Source organism: Tinamus guttatus, unplaced genomic scaffold (genome assembly GCF_059628265.1).
Source record: "Tinamus guttatus ecotype Peru unplaced genomic scaffold, ASM5962826v1 Tinamus_guttatus_pri_ptg000301l, whole genome shotgun sequence".
NCBI classification, from domain to species: domain Eukaryota; kingdom Metazoa; phylum Chordata; class Aves; order Tinamiformes; family Tinamidae; genus Tinamus; species Tinamus guttatus.
The window spans coordinates 322,740-339,694 of record NW_028288835.1 but is presented as its reverse complement, the minus strand read 5'-3'; the positions used below and the strand labels follow the sequence as shown (position 1 = coordinate 339,694).

General features: G+C 47.1%; 1 protein-coding gene across 1 annotated transcript; it reads right to left on the bottom strand.

Moving 5' to 3' along the window:
* Positions 1-15,266: 15,266 nt before the first annotated feature.
* NPY2R (neuropeptide Y receptor Y2) lies at positions 15,267-16,668 on the bottom strand. The gene has a single exon (XM_010217932.2). It carries the CDS (start codon positions 16,641-16,643, stop codon positions 15,486-15,488), a length of 1,158 nt encoding a protein of 385 aa, XP_010216234.1. The 5' UTR covers positions 16,644-16,668; the 3' UTR covers positions 15,267-15,485.
* Positions 16,669-16,955: the final 287 nt, after the last annotated feature.

The window sequence follows — 16,955 nt, the reverse complement described above, 5'->3', positions numbered from 1 at the left end:
CTCTGCGCGAGGGAGGAAACCCCTGCGATAACCAGCCGAAAGGGAACCTTCCTGTCCTGCGTACGAGGGCGGAATTTTACCTGTATTGTAGAGGAATGTTGTGCCAGCTCGGGGTGTCTGCTTAAGTCATGCTTAGAAGTCTTCTGTATGCCCTGCTAAGGAGTTGTCTGCATCTGTTTATGGATCTCAAATAGGAGAATCTTTGAAATTGGTGCCCCCTGCCCAGAGGTGCAGACCTGGCTTGGATGGAGGTGCAGACCTGCTCGTCCTGCCTTTCTGCACACAGAATTCCTCCTGAAGAGTTCAGCCACCCGAGCGATTGAAAATGACCACGCATTGAAAATGACCATGTATTGACAATGGCCATGTATTGACAATGACCATACATTGAAAATGACCATGTATTGACAATGACCACGCATTGGAAATGACCATGCATTGACAATGACCATGCATTGACAATGACCACGCATTGACAATGGCCACGCATTGACAATGACCACGCATTGACAATGACCACGCATTGACAATGGCCGTGCATTGGAAATGACCATGCATTGACAATGACCATGCATTGGAAATGGCCATGCATTGACAATGACCATGTATTGACAATGACCATACATTGAAAATGACCATGTATTGACAATGACCATGCATTGGAAATGACCATGCATTGACAATGACCACGCATTGACAATGGCCACGCATTGACAATGACCACGCATTGACAATGACCACGCATTGACAATGGCCATGCATGCTGGTGCTGTCCAGCACCGGGCTGATTGGCAGTGTTGTATTCCCACTGCTGCTCCTGCTCGAGTGGATGCAGAGGACAAGTTCTGGTTCCACTGATGCTAGTCCAGCAGTTTGCAAAAGCAGTGTATTCCAAGCAGCAGTAATAACTATGGGCAGCACAGGAAGGATTCCCAAACAGCAATATTTTCCTGCTACATTTTCATACCTCAAATAATGAGATGCTTGATGCTTGCCTTTCACTGATTGCTTTCACAGGAAATGGTTTGCTGACGAAAGCGAAGCTGCAAAGTGAGGGTGTTATTATCTAATTTCATGTGACAACAGACAAAAGCAATCTGTGTCCTTGGATAATAATGAAATTTTGATTTACTAGTAGTTTTGTCTTCATCCAAGTCATAAGGTATTAATGGAGACAGTTCAGCCTGTTATAAATGATTTGTTGAAGTTTCTGTAAACTGTACCTAGTCTGTCTACACATAAAGCATTTATTCATTAGAGTAGCTGCATTATTTGCTGTGTGATATCCTAATAATCTTTAAATAATTAGCAGTAAATAGAGATATGCTAAATATGCAGGGCAAGGATACAAAAGAAATGCATGGTTGAAAGCGTGATACTTAAGTCATTACAATATAGTATATTAATATAATAATCTGCAGACTAAATACTGTAAGGTTGTACAGGTAAATACTGTAAATACTGTCAGGTTGCTCACTCACCTGCTGCCTTACAGGTAGCTCAGAGCTTGAAGGCTGAGAGTTACAAGCTGTGTCCCTATGTCAGGTTCTAAATTAGCACCAAAACTCATCAAACCGTTTGTGCAAATTTTGTACAATTACATCAATAGAGAAAAGAGCTTTCAGAGCAGTGCTTTATTTTATAGTAACTTTTGGAATGGATATCTTCCTTAGTTGTTAATGAATCTATCTATCTGGAGAGTAGGTTTTAGTGGATGTCTCTGATAGTATAACGTCGCAGCAGGAGAACTCAAAACCGTGAGCCATAGGGGACAGCAGAAGTGCCACAGGAGGAAATAATTTATCCAGAAAATGTGCATACGGTAGCAATATCACCTCCGTCTCCAACACTGTCACTCATACTTCATATGTCTACAAGGTCAATAACTGTAGTGCATAAATCAGCCAATTTTGAGGCAGCAGTGTTCCCATCCTGGGAAAGATGCTGCATATTTTTCTCTTCCTTTTGGCACATTGAAATACCAAGTAAAATTGTCTGCTTTTTTACAGGAAAGTGTGCCACGAAACATACATACTAGACCAATTTTTGCTCTTCTGCAGTATTAAAAAAGTGGAATAATTTCAGTAGCACAAAGGGAGAGTAACGTATTGCCCAAAGAGCGAGCACTCGGATAGCAAGGCTGCAGCTTTTAAGAAAGTGGCTATTACAAAAGGAAGAGTTTGATCTGAGGAGCAAACGTTTCGATTGTGTCTGTGATATAATGAAAGAAACCCAAACAATGTATTTTGCCTCTTGCTCATTAGGACAAGTGAATGTCACTAATTACATGGCAGAGAGGGAAGGCGGTATCATTGCTTGCTTGCATTACGAAAGGAGCCCCTGGAAAAGGAGAACTTAATGTACTTCTATAATTTTGACTATTTGGTACCTGTTTCTGTGGGAACAAGAGCAGATGAAGGAGCAACTTTTGCCTGTCAGCCGGTTTGCTGAAACTAGCCAAGGGAACTGGCTTCCAGCTCCGTCTGGACCGTTCCGATCCGGGTGTCCATCGGGTGGCTAAACTGGAAATGCTCTCGTCTTGTGGGGAGGAGAAACAGGGAGCTACAGCAGGTTTAAAGGAGAGTGAAATATTTTTCAGTAGCATTTTTTCGGATCCTGTGTTTATCAGGGCAGCCTAAGGATAAAATACTTCACTAAAAGTACTGTCACAGGCTGAGCTGGCTGAGCGCTTTTGGACTTTCTTCCCCTTCCATAATGCCTAAAAAGGACAGAGATCAGTTGCTGCAGATGTTAGTGCAGGTGCACAAAGGCAGATGCTTAGCTGAGTAAAAAGGGCACCTGTAGGTTTATAGGAATCAATAGGCCTGGGCAGAGCCTCTCTTTTGCTACCTGCCTCAACTCTAGCACCAATCCCTGACTTTATTGCCATAGCACAGAACACTGCATTTGTGAAATTCAGCCTTCTGCCCCCAAATCTGCAACTTCTCCTTTCTATCCTGGTATTGTGCCGTAACGCTGTGCTCCAAAGGAACCCTGTATCTTCCTGTAAAGCTGATCCCTTCGCCGTGGCCGGGAGCCCTCCCAGCCCAGCTTCCCCATCCTTGGAACCCGCCGGGCGCTGCCCTTTCCCCGCGCTCCCGTTGCTGCCGGTTCCTGCCGTGACCATCACGGAGCCCCCGGCCTCTCCGTCCTCACCCATGCCCGGGAGGCCGAAGGGGATGGGGACAGGGCAAGTTTGGGCCTCCAATGTGAGGACACAAATTGTATTTCCAGTAGTCCACCCAAACAGAGCTCTTATATCATAAAAGTAGGACATATGAGAGAAAAAAATAAAAGTATTATAGCCCTAACAGTTCATTTCTTTTTATAGCCTTTACGTGAACCTGTGTGTGTGAAAGGGAGAGTCCCTAAGGCTGGTGCCGCAGCGCGATAGGACTGAGCGTCATGTTGTGTGGTGGAGCTTCACTGGCCTAACCTACGGGAGCGGAGGATTTGGTGAGACGTTCACGGGACACGCTGCGCTTTGTGCCCGTGTTCCGCCTCCGGGAATGGTGCGTGTGCGTGGTGAGCTGCTCTGGGTGCAGCAAGGAGTGCAGCACACGGAGCACAGCATGAGAGGCACTTCCTCCTCTTCCCCAGTAACTCGCTCTTAGCATGTTCTTCAGATACATTTGCCAGTGCTCAACTTTTTCCCCCTCTTACAACCCTCCAAAAATTAAGCATCTCTCAGAAAGAAGTAAAATCTATGTTTTAGATAACTCCTGCTTTTTTATTATACATGACATAATAAACGAGCATAAGCTAATAAGCCATCAGGCTTGTCTTACATTCCCTTCAAAGCAGTGTTTTGATCTGTCCAGCCTCAGCAGGGGGTTTCAGCACGGATCCACAAACCAGCCGTGGCCGGAGGTGGCACCCTGCTCATCTGGACAAAACACCGGCCGAAGCGAAGCACACGAGGGCCAAAGCCCGTCCGAGCTGCGGGGCGCCCGTGCTCGACTTTAGCAGGGTCTGCGTTAAGTGTTGTCGCCATCACAAGCCATAGGAACACAGCTGTGCCTTTACAGCCTGCATCTGCTTTCACCCCATCCCTTCTACCACTGCAGCAGTCACAGTTTAAAAATATGCAGCACTACCTAGGGTCATATTTCTAATATCAGCAATTATAAAAATCAATTTAGCTCTGTGTGCTAGTAATTTTAAAATGTATTTTCAAACTCTAATAGGCTGTTCCCCTTATGTAGGTTTTGTCCTTCTTTAAGGTTTGGCTCATGCAAGCAGACTGTTTCTAAACAGGTTCTCCTGATCCCAGCCTAGTGAGAAGCTGAGTAGCTGCAGTAGGCAGGGTTTTCAACAGCCTGAGAGAGGATCAGGCTCTGAATGTGGCTATAAATGACTCCCAGACATTATAGAAGTTGAGTCATACAGCTGCATTTCAAATGCTACCTGTATCAAGCTGGGTTTTTTTTAATCACTAAACCAATTTCATGGTATTTTAAAGAAAAATAATTCTACGTTTTGAACAGGATTGTTTTGAAAATGCAAGATCAGCAAAATCCATCAAGGGGAAGGTGTAGAGAAGAAGGGTGAGAACTATGTGGCACTCAAGCTACATGAGTGATTTCTGAGTGTTAAAGCCTGACCTTAGTGCCAGCCAGGAGGGGAGGTACTGGGAGTGATTGATCAAGTGCCTCAGCAAACGAGGCAGAGCCACGAGCTTGGCCATCTGAAGGGGCCACCCTGCCTGTTGTCCTTGCTATGGGGAATATGACCATGAGCTTCAGAACACATGCTACGGAAACTGGCTAACATGCCAGCGGAGAAACAGAAGATCCTGACTTTTTGCAAACACCCAGCTAAAAGTAGCTCCTTGGTGACATCCTAAGCTGGAGGTCCCAGTGTAAGGAAAGAAGAACGGCGGATGTCACTGCTTTCGAGTGGCTTTGCCGCGGTTGTAGCCTGATGGCAGCTTCATCTCGAGGGGTATCTGCTGTAAGTAGGTCTGGTCCTGCTGCATGCACATGTCCTGACCTAGAGCCGTGGCGAGGGCAGCTCAAGGGTCTGCAGGTGTGTGTGGTGGGGACGCGGCGCCGGCGCGGAGCACACGCGCTCGCCTTGGCGCCGTCCCCACGCACCGCAGAGCAGCAGGGTATGCGGCTCAGGATGGTGTGTGAGGGAACTGCTTATGGGGAGATTCTTGAAAGGACCCACTGATTTAGACACCTATGCCCAGCCTCAGCATTTAAAGAAAATTTTCCTCCCAAATCCCTTAATTCTTGTTGGTAGCAGGAGCTGGTAGTCATCTATCAGAGCTCAGCACTAAGTGCTTCCACCTGCAGAAGTGCAGATATGGACACCTAAACCAAAAATCGTATGCCAGGTAGTACAAAGATTAGAAGAACAGTTCAGACTGCACACCTTGGGAATGTGGCAACAGTTTGCCCCTTTAATCTCCTTTTACCTTTCAGCAGTTGTGATACTGCTTAGGTCAAACTTCAGTGGAGAAACACAGATGCAGTATCTGACCTGAAAATATCAACATAAATAAAGAATATGCCTAAAAAAAGGCATCAGTGCTCTGACTTTCCCCTTTTTACCTGTTTTCCTTTGACAAGTCAGCATTTGATTCTCTTTAAACAAGAGGCCCTGCTGTGCTGATGCTGGAGTTCTGTTTGCACTGGTGGCTGCTCCCTGATGTTTAAATGTCAATTGTTTTGGATTTGCAAAGACATAAAGCTGTAAAACAGTCCAAGAAAGACTGCCATCCATAGATCTCAAGGGGGAAAATTTGTGTGGGAAGAAAGGCAAGGGAAAGTAAAGAAGTAGTATTTCAAAGTCACTGAAATACTGTCAGCGTCACAGGTAGAAGTCTGTATATTTTGGTTCACTTGGAACCCCAGCACAAGAGATAACTCTCCACGTGCACCAGAAGGGGAAAGCCATGTTCTGTATAAGGACAAAACAGAATGCAGAACCTGGAGTCAAACCTCAGGATCGTGCAGGACACGTGGCTGGCAGGAAGCATGAGGGGCCCGGGCTGCCTCATTCTGCCTTCTTGTCGTATCAGGTAGCTCTTTCTACTGCTTTAGAGGTGTCGAATTGTCTTTTTTTGCATAGATAGTGATTTTCAGTAGTTGTCAGTATAGAGTATTTTTATGTATAAATCAAGTAAGAATTACGCAGTCAGAATTTCAGAGACTACTATCCTGTAATAGTACCAAGCTGATACATCATACAACCCGTATACACAAATCTCATATAAGTACAGAAAGTTTCTGGTGTCGTGTTCTATCTCGGAGAAATAGCAAACTAAGAAATAAAAATGAAAGATCTGATTTTATTTATGATTTTGAGCAGCTATGCCTTACTATAGGAAAATCAGAGAAGCCAGAAATGAGCTGTATCATATGTATATAATACAGAGATAATATAGAGCGTTAAGAGCTTGTCAGGAAAATCAAAGGTAATAAACACAAAGATTAGAAGCAGTTATTGCCGGATCGATCTTCCAGCTGGAAGAGGAGTTTCTGAGGCACTGGTAGCTGCAGCTTGGTAGATGAGGAGCTGCAGGCCGAGGCTGGAGCGGGGCATTCCCGGGGGTCGCTCCCAGCGCCGTTCCGCGATCCCGGAGCTCCGTAAGGAAACGCGCAGACGCTGCTGTGGCTTCTAACTAGCTGGAGGGTCAGAAAGGCAGCTCCTGGCGACGTCTTAAACCAGCGTTCCTAGCACAAGCTGAACAAGGTAAAAGGGAAGGATCAATGCGTGTGATTGATTGATAAAACTGCACACTGTGTTTTAGCACGTGTATCAGCTTGGGCTTTCGTATGCCAAGTGGGGCTCTCAATTTACATCCTGGCAATCAATTACACAGGAACCTTGGATAGCGGCGCTGTTTCTGTCCATGTTGCCCTGTCCCTCTTGTTTATAACTATTCTCTCTAACCTTACACAGTGTTTAAACTTTAGGCCTTTGGAGTTGAGACCCCACCTTTTTATGCATATATTTTATATTTCTATATGTATGAATATATATATGCAGGTATGTGTATGTACATACAAATATATTTTTATATATAGCACTGAGTACATTTTTACATATGTGTAAAAATATATACTATTTTGTGGGTGTTGTGCTCTAATGGCTCAGCAAGGTAAGTAAGAGCCCTGGTGAGTGAGGCTGGCCGCGGAGGGGCAGGCGGGAATCCTCTGCTTTGGGGGCTGCGCGGTGCGGTGCCCTTTCTGCTGGGTGTTCCCAGCCCCTCCGCCTGTGCTGCGGGCGGCTGAGCACACGGTGGCAGCGGGGGACGCAGGAGCACTCGCACTCACACTCACACACACACTCGCACTCACACTCACACTCACACTCGCACTCGCACGCGCTGCCAGCGCATCCGCCTGCCCTTCGGAGGAGCAGGAGGGTTCCCTCCACGCCGGTTCAGGTGCAGCAGCTCGAGCTCCACAAGGCAGTTCTTCCCTCCACGGGTCAGGCAGTGGCCGCTGGCAGCCCCTCTAGGACGCAGGACGTTGCATTCGTCCTTAGCTCTGCTCTGCACCTCATGTGTTGTCCCTGTGGCCTTCAGACATCATTATGGTCTGTATGTTTTTTTGCTCCAGAGTCTCTAGAATCATTTTGGAGCCGTGTTGCAGCCCACAGGAGGGGGGTTTAGCATGAGCCTGTGGGTATGTGCTGTGTGTGTCCCGAGAGGGGCATGTTTAAGGGTGCCGTGACAGTAAAAGGCCGCAGGGCGGTGGGAGCCCCTGTCCGTGTGTCAGCCCGTCCCTGCTGCCGGTCGGGAGCTGCTCTCGTGCAGGATTCCTGTCCGGGCAGCGCGAGGCGGCGCGGGCCGAAGCGGGGCCGGGGCGCTAACGGGGCGGTGGGACCCGCAGCAGCGTCCGGCTCCGATCCCGTCCACGCTCCTTGGGTTTAGCAGGACAGTCCCCGTGGAGGGGACCCGCAGCAGCGTCCGGCTCCGATCCCGTCCACGCTCCTTGGATTTGGTAGGACAGTCCCCGTGGAGGGGACCCGCAGCAGCATCCGGCTCCGATCCCGTCCACGCTCCTTGGATTTGGTAGGAGAGTCCCCGTGGAGGGGACCCGCAGCAGCGTCCGGCTCCGATCCCGTCCACGCTCCTTGGGTTTAGCAGGACAGTCCCCGTGGAGGGGACCCGCAGCAGCATCCGGCTCCGATCCCGTCCACGCTCCTTGGATTTGGTAGGAGAGTCCCCGTGGAGGGGACCCGCAGCAGCGTCCGGCTCCGATCCCGTCCACGCTCCTTGGGTTTAGCAGGACAGTCCCCGTGGAGGGGACCCGCAGCAGCATCCGGCTCCGATCCCGTCCACGCTCCTTGGGTGTAGCAGGAGAGTCGCCGTGGAGGGGACCCGCAGCAGCGTCCGGCTCCGATCCCGTCCACGCTCCTTGGGTTTAGCAGGACAGTCGCCGTGGAGGGACCCGCCGCAGCGTCCGGCTCCGATCCCGTCCACGCTCCTTGGGTTTAGCAGGACAGTCGCCGTGGAGGGCCCCGCCGCAGCGTCCGGCTCCGATCCCGTCCACGCTCCTTGGGTTTAGCAGGACAGTCGCCGTGGAGGGACCCGCAGCAGCGTCCGGCTCCGATCCCGTCCACGCTCCTTGGGTTTAGCAGGACAGTCCCCGTGGAGGGACCCGCAGCAGCGTCCGGCTCCGATCCCGTCCACGCTCCTTGGGTTTAGCAGGACAGTCGCCGTGGAGGGGACCCGCAGCAGCGTCCGGCTCCGATCCCGTCCACACTCCTTGGGTTTAGCAGGACAGTCCCCGTGGAGGGACCCGCAGCAGCGTCCGGCTCCGATCCCGTCCACGCTCCTTGGGTTTAGCAGGACAGTCCCCGTGGAGGGGCCCGGCGCGGCCTGCGGACGCTGAGGAAGCCCCGGGCTCAGCCCTGGTGCCGGCCGCGCGCAGGGCCCGCACGGCGCCCGCGGCCTGTTCCGGCTGCGGCTGCGGCCCGGCCGGCCCGTCCCCACCACAGGGGAGGGACAGAAACGCGCCCGTCCCTTCACTAACGGCACGGGAATCTCCAGGAGAAAAACCACAGCGTGAGAACCGCCAGAGCTGCTCCCTGGCAGCGGTAGGAAAGAAGGTATCTCAGGGAGCCTGTCCCAGAGAACCCTCGCTAGGATTTGTGAGCAAAAAATTCCAGGTCTGAGAGACCGTCAAATCTTGAGAGAAACGAGGGTTGTGGGGGCCAGGGGTAGAGAGACAGATGGACAAACTGTAGAGCATGGGAGCGGCATGCAGTCCACACAGTTAAAATCAGGACTGATGTAGGGGGCCTATGGCATCTTCATTGTTTTCCACAGTATTATTCCAATAATTAAAGTGGAAGTTTCATCAAACACTTCCGTTTTGCATTTAATAAGGTTAGTAGGGTTTTCTTACAGGAAAAGACTGCTGGGTTTATTAAATTAATGTAGTGGAATTAAGCTTTTTGCTGAGCTTTATCTGAAAAAATAATCCTACAAAAATTGATAAAGCAAAAATTTATATCTTAATTATAAAAAACCCTACAGTCTTCAGCTTTCATTATAAAATATCCCTATAATCTTAGGTATGAAATCTTATTATTAATTTTGATTGCCTCTTAAAAGTAATGACATAATTATCTCAAATTGTGATATTCATATTAATACTTTGTTTTTATAGCCCTATTTTGTGGTCTAATTTCCAAATAATCAGCTAGCAGTTACATTGTTTAGGCTTCAATAATGCATGCAAACACAAGACATTCCTGTGTGGTTAAACACAGGCAGAGGTAGGTCCCCATGTTCAGGAAATGCTCGTCCAGTTTTTCTTGGTCCTCCACAGTTTCAAATGAACCCCCACAGGGTGTCAGGAAATCATTAGCTCCTCTGCTAGAGAGAAAGAAGGTCAGATTACAGCGTGTGAAATTTGTAAAATTATGTTTCCTTTTGCATCATTGGATTTTTATGCAAAAACAAGGAATTCATCTTGCTAACAAATAGAGGTGTCCGGAGGGTCTACAGAAACCTGGCAGGACACGGACTGTGACAGCAGATAAGCTCAATAATTAATGACGAAGACTTTGTATCCCGTAAGAGAAACGCGAGTGTGGAATACTGCGTTTGGAATCCGAGGCAGCTCTTCTGGGGACGGACGTTGGTGCTGCCCAGCCCTGCTAGCGCTGCCGGACGCAGCCTTTGCTTCATGGTGTGGTGGCAGGAAGGACATTTCTCTGCTGCACAGGCCCACATGGCCATGGCTGCGTCCGGCTCCCTCTTGCATTTGTATTTGGCACAGCTACCTGTCAGACAGTGTCTTTGTGGGCGCTGGGTCATTATTGCTCCCACGTGTCAACTCTGCGCTGTGGATCTCCCCTCGGTCCGTTTCTGTCGTCAGGAAGGACATGGAAAGGGGCACGGATGAGGCAGCCCTGCTCCGGCAGCAGGCTCAGCGGCCACACCGCGTGTCTGCCATCACAGCTGTAGTTATGGCACAGGGCAGTCATGCACTCAGCACAAGGGTATCTGCGGACACGCGGCCTTCGGGCTTTGGAAACTGAAATACGTTGAATTACATTTGCTGTAGACACGCACACATGAAATTGCAGGGTTCCTTGCTCATTGTGTGCACGAGAGTTCTTCGGTACTTCAGAACTTTAGTTTTGCAAATTCAGCTCCCAGTCTGAGAGACAAACTGCAGTCTGCTTTATGCAGTGCCAGAAAAAAAAAAAAAAAGAATGATTTTTTTTTCAAACTGAATTGTTCCTCCATTATAAGATATGTTACTCCATAGTCTTTAATTTCTGTAGCTTGATGTTCTCTTCTTTGCAAAAGAGCTCAGTGAAGTCTGAGGGGAAAGGTTATAGCCCCAACACCATTTATTATTTCACATATCCCCATCTGAAATGAGCTTATGAGGAGTACGTATGCTTTATCCATGTGCTGTCTGCAAATAGCACTACATCCATTGCTTGTGATACCTCACCTGTAGGGAGCTGCTCGCATATACTGCATTTAGGTGAAAGGAGTAATTCCGAGTAATACATAGACACAGGCTCACTTGCTTGAGAACATGACCTGAACTTCAAGGCTCGAATTACCAGAGGAATTTCTCCTCCAGGTTCCTCAGTTTCCCTGGACAACACAGTCCTTTGTGCGCACACCTGAGTTGTCTCTTCATTTCCCCTAGGTTCATTTTAACACGCTTCTCTCATTGCCCAGACTTAGTGAGAAAGGAAGAGTCCTCAGATCAGGGAAGCCCTCCATAGCCCTGGTTCTTGCTCCCTCCTTTTTGCTTCTTCATGTGGCAGTTCATTCTCTGGCTTCTGTATGTCCCAGAGGTACAGTTCTAATAGCTGTACATTACCTTACCAGCCTCATAGTTTCTTCTTAAATAAAATTCAATTTAATATTTTTACAACATGAGGATGAGAAACAAAAAATGTTTGTGACTGAATAATCATTTATGATGCAGCATTAAAAATACAGCCTTTGTCTTCAACAACACCGACCCTGCATGGATTTACATATATAATGACAGCACCAGGTAAATAACTCAGGGATTCAAAGACAAAATTTATCCTTTAAAATCACTGCCTAGGTTAATACAAGAAAAGTCCCTGACATAGCTCAGGAACTATGAAGCAAGATTATACTAATCTATGAATTCAGTGGTTCTTTCAAGGTCTGTCAGATAGGATGCAGATGATGATAGTTTTTTTTCAGTTACTGCTCTTAGTATAACTCACCAATGTTTTGGCAAAGCCTGCATTTCCATTAGGTGTTTTGTACAAGACTTGATTATACCAACTACAGGACAATGAACAATAATTTCCAACAAACTTAGCCATATAAAGCAGTTTTTGCAGAGCTCTGCAGTGCAATTTATATATAAATATGTAAGCACATAGATTATTTTGTTGGGCATGCGTAGCCCCTCTATTTTGATTGCTTGTACTCTCACGTGTGATTTTCCTCATGTTCACATTGACACTTCCAGTCCTGTTTTGGATACACTGCGTGGAGATCACAATTCTCAGCACTGACTTCTTACTCCTAATGCCAGCTGAAGGGTTCAGTACTGCCCTCCGAGGCGGCTCCAAGGAGCTTTATCAGAACACGGGAACGTGGCTCCTCTGCCTCCAGGCTGTGGTTGGCTTGTGCCCACCAGAGCCCGGGGGAAACACCGGTGCATCTGCACGCATCTGATTCTGCACCGTTCCGTACCCCGCTGTCCTGCTCCTGAGCCTGCTGACACTTGTGTTTCTGCCAGCAAATGCCGCAGGATCACGGCGTGTCCTTCCAGGCAGGTCCAGCACCAACTAAAGGCCGAGCAGCTGAGATCCTGGATTACATCTGATGGGATTTGCATGGTAGAGAAGTCTCCCTTGTCTGAGCCAACCCGGCGTCCACAGGGAGGCCCTTGCAGGAATAGCGTGGTGCTGCTCTCCTTGCTTTCCCCACCTGCAATTCAGTGGGTTTGTAGCAGAAGTACTCATGGTGCGGAAGAGGCAACTTAACATCTATGTTTTGCCTAAAATCCAAGTGCCAGCGAAATGGCATAGCTAGCAGCCTGAAAAACCATGGTACTAAATATCACATTATTTGTTGACTGAAATGCTGACTAGAGCAGCTTTAAAGGAGGTACATTGCTGCCTCGGGGCACACCGCACTGCTGCGGGATGGTGCCCGGTTCATTCACCTGGGAATTGAGGAGTGTTCCTCCAATTCTTGCTCTGAATGACATTGCATCTTTAGTCTCCCACCACCTACTTGCATATTCTTAAATGAGAATTACTGCTAGTGTTTTCTGGCTTTTTATAAAACTTGTATTGATTCCATGGGAAAAGAATGGCTTGTTAATCAATTGTTAATTAAGCACCACCGTGAGAATGTGGACACACAGATTTTGATTCCTATTTCAGGCAAAGCAGATCCACCTCTGCAGATGGAACTGAAGGAATCCTCTGCAGACGCTTGAGCACAGTTGTTAGAACCTGCTTATATTTCATTTTCTCTTAGGGGAGTAACCCTCTGATTCCATCCCTCAGACCGTGGGATTTGGGGGGACTCTGAGGAGCGTTGCTCCATCACTGCTAGTTTTCCTGCAACATGAGGAGGAATGGCAGTGAGCCCGGTGCAGGTGGCTGTGATCACGGGTGCCTAAGCCCCGATGAGGACGCTCTGCACAGGGGCTTTCACAGATCCTCGTTCCCAAGTGTCCCAGGGCGAATCCGCCCCGTGCCGGGGGCACCGTGCAGAGGGGTCTGACACTAAAGCAGATACTGACCCAAATCCAACCTCCAGACGGCCCAGTGCAAAGCCATGTAGTAAATGAATACAGCTCAACATGACGGCTGCAGAAGAACAGCTCAGTAAGCTGTAAAATAAAGATACCACGAAATAGACTGAAACTTGATTTATAATTAAGCATTTTACATGGGATGATGTAAAGTGGCCTTAGAAATAGAGAATCAGCCCTGTAATTGTAGCTTTAACACACACTGTCATGGTTACTTCAGAACTGTCTCTGTCCCACACTCTAACATGCTTAAGAGATTTCAAACAGGATTCTAATCTGAAGTTTGTGGAGTCTTTTTCTCCTTTTATAGAAAAGGGACTATTTATGGAAAAATAAGGACATGTATCTTAAAATATTTTTGATGGAGCATTTAGAGCATAAGTGATACAACTGATTGATGCCCGTAATAATTGGACACTTCAGTAATCCTCCCTCACCCATAACAGTTTCAAGCTTACATTTTGGATATTATTAATACTCAGACAGAAATAACTTATGGACAATATGGAAGTGCATAGTGGAGAATTACTCTATTTTTATAGAACTATTTAAAAATGATGGTTACTTTTTCTTGCTTGACTAAATACTAGCTAATTCTCTTGCCTTATTTTCTTTGCTGTGAAAATCTAAGTCCAAGTGATTTCATGGAAATTTAAAGGTTGATAGCAAGACCCCACTTAAGATGAACTTCTTCACATGATAAAAATTAGATTCCATTATATTACTTCAGTACTAGGGTTTTGTTGTTTCCTAATTTGCAAGAAAGTACGCAATGAATTTAGGAACAGGGAGAAATAAGGGGAAAAAAAATAAAGAGACAGTTAAAATGCAGCTATGAAAAGAGTCTCTAAGTAGAAGTATCACACTTTTATTCTAGATAAACAAGAGGGCAGCTTAGAATAAACATGGATTTATCTCTTTAAAGAGTTTAAAGAAAGAGGCTAAACCAGGACACAAGGGTTGAACATTGCTGCATACAACACAGTAAACAGATTAAAATTTTATACCTGACCAAAAAAAGGGAATTTAACAGTTAACTACAGCATGCAGAATAACAGAATCACATGAACTTAGCATGCTGTTATTAAGTTACACTCATCCAGATGTTCTTGATTTTTACAAAGATTAAGGATGGGAAAAGCTGCAAGACATCATGAGTGTGTGACATAAACCCACCATAAGGAAAAACACATTACCATCTAGCTGCCTTTTCAGAGGATCAAAATTATCTCCTGTTCTATTGTTCAGGGAGAAACCAGCAACAGTTCAAAGCCTCTGGAGTTAATAACACATTAGACATTTAAGCAGGGCCTGAAAATTAAAACATTGGCAGTTCTGTCAGTTTATGAAGTGCTCATGGAAGACCTGAGCCTACATCCCCTGCATGCCCTCCAATGCCACTTTGAAGTGTTGTGTTTTCTGAGCTGTTGCAAATGCATCATGTAAGGTAGGATCTGCAGGGAATGAGTGATCAGGGCACAGACTTGGACTTTTTTTCATCAGCATAACTTGATAAGGAGTGATTTTGTGCTCAACTTCATTGGCCAAACCCCACATTTCAGTGTGGTTAGAAACTTTACATTGAATCTAGTTCTCCCCCCTTCCCCTCCCGAGCCCCTGCCGCAATCCATTTAGAATGCTCTGGTTTGAAGTATTTCAGTACAAGTCAAAAACAATAACATATTTCTCTTCCTAATTCCTTTTTCTTCGCAGTGCATACTTGCGGCAGAGGAAGGGTCTGAAAAGTGGAGACTTGAACCAGTGTAGCCCATTGTCTCCAGATGAGCTTTGTTCTTCTGAGCGCCTTCAGCTCTCCATGTTCTCCACAGGAAAGCTCTCCTGTTCTGTTCTTCTCCAAGCAATATCAAAGTTTCTTGCTTCCACCATCAGTGCTCCCATGCTACAACTCAGCTGTTTGTCTTCCTGTGGCAAAAATAGCAAACTCTGTCATCTGGACTTACCAAAAAGAGATGGGAGGGATGGGAGTGAGGGCATCCCTCCTATCATCTTACAGAGAGCCATGAACAAAGTCTCACCCTTCTGCTTCTTTGGAGTTATATAGTTAAATATCGGTGATGCTAATCAACTCCCCTTCAATCATACTACCTGCCTTGACTTTACTGCTAGTTTTCTTTCACCATTTATGATTAAACCTATGCATTAAAAATGCATGGGTTAAAATAGACTTCTGTCTCTGTCCAGAACATAGTCATTTCTTCTCTCAAATCAAGCATCTTAGACATTGGTAGGTTGGGAGAAAGAATCTCCATGGAAGCTACTCTTTTTTGCTTCTGGTTTTTTCCTGGCTTTCAAAGCAGGTGATACTTCAGGGTGGATGGAGTCCAAACGCTGCTCGCACTTGAAGGCCGTGAGGAAGGCCGTTCTGTAGTTGTTATTCATCCAGCCATAGAGGAGGGGGTTAGCAAAGGTGGAGCACATGGCAATGACATGGAACACTGTGAAGATCAGTTTGTACTCGTTCAGGTCCAGCACCTGACTGTCAATATCACTGACCAGCTGGAAGGTGTGAAAGGGCAGCCAGCTGACAGCAAACACCACAACCACACAAACCAACATCTTGGTGGTTTTCTGCCGCCGGTGGTGGTAGTGGTCGTTCCCTGCCCCAGGACTAACATGGTTCTTGAGTTTGGTCCAAATACGGATGTAGGCATAGGAGATAACTGCCAAAGGCAGCACATACTGGATCAGAAGCATGGAGACACTGTAGATAGTGCTGGAGTTGAACTGCCCCTCCCCTGGCCACTTTTCAGAGCAGACCACAATCTTGAAGTCAGGAATGATCTCAATCAGCGAGTACTCGCGGAAGATGGCCAGAGGACTTGCTAACAGCGCGCTGACTGCCCAGGCTACTCCTATGATCAGGAAGCTGATCCTCTTGGAAATTTTGCTTTCCAAGTGGTAGACAATGCATCGATGACGATCCAAAGCGATCACAGTCAAAGTGACGGTGGACACGTGCACAGCAAGAGCCTGGGCGTAAGGCACCAGGTGGCACAAGACTGGGCCCAGTTTCCATTCACCCAACAGCGTGTACACTAAGGTGAAGGGCAGGCACAGCGTATTCATCAGCAGATCAGCCACAGCCAGGTTGGCAATGAAGAAGTTAGTCACTGTGCGCATGCTCTTGAACTTGATGATCACGTGGATCACCAGGGAGTTCCCAATCACTCCCAGAAGGATGATGGAACAGTAAGCGAAGATGAGGATGATCTGCACTTCAACCAGCTTGGTGCTGTCCTTCAGTCCCGGTTTAGGGTCGAGAGCCAGCTCATTGAGGGGTGTGGTGAGCCTCGGCAAGTACAGCCCGGTGAACAGCTCCATTCTCACTTCATTTGTCTGATTTTCATCACCTATTGCTGCTAAGGGCCCCATCCTGGCAGCAGCCTGGTCTGATCAGCAGAGCCGTGGCTGAAAAACGAAACGTTACAAGAACACATGGAGAAATCGTCACAGAACATCGAAGGCACAAAGGAAGGGGCCAAAGCTAGAGCTCCTTCCTCCTCTAACCCACATCCTACACCTCAGGATTAGGAGATCTGTCTTAATATATTAAATTTCATTGCCTTTACATTTGAAGCCCGATCCTGTAATGTGATTCAGGCATGACTCCTGATGAAAACTGGGACAGATTTCGAAAGGATTTCAAAGACAAAGTTTGGCTAAGTAAATGCTGAAGGATTAGGA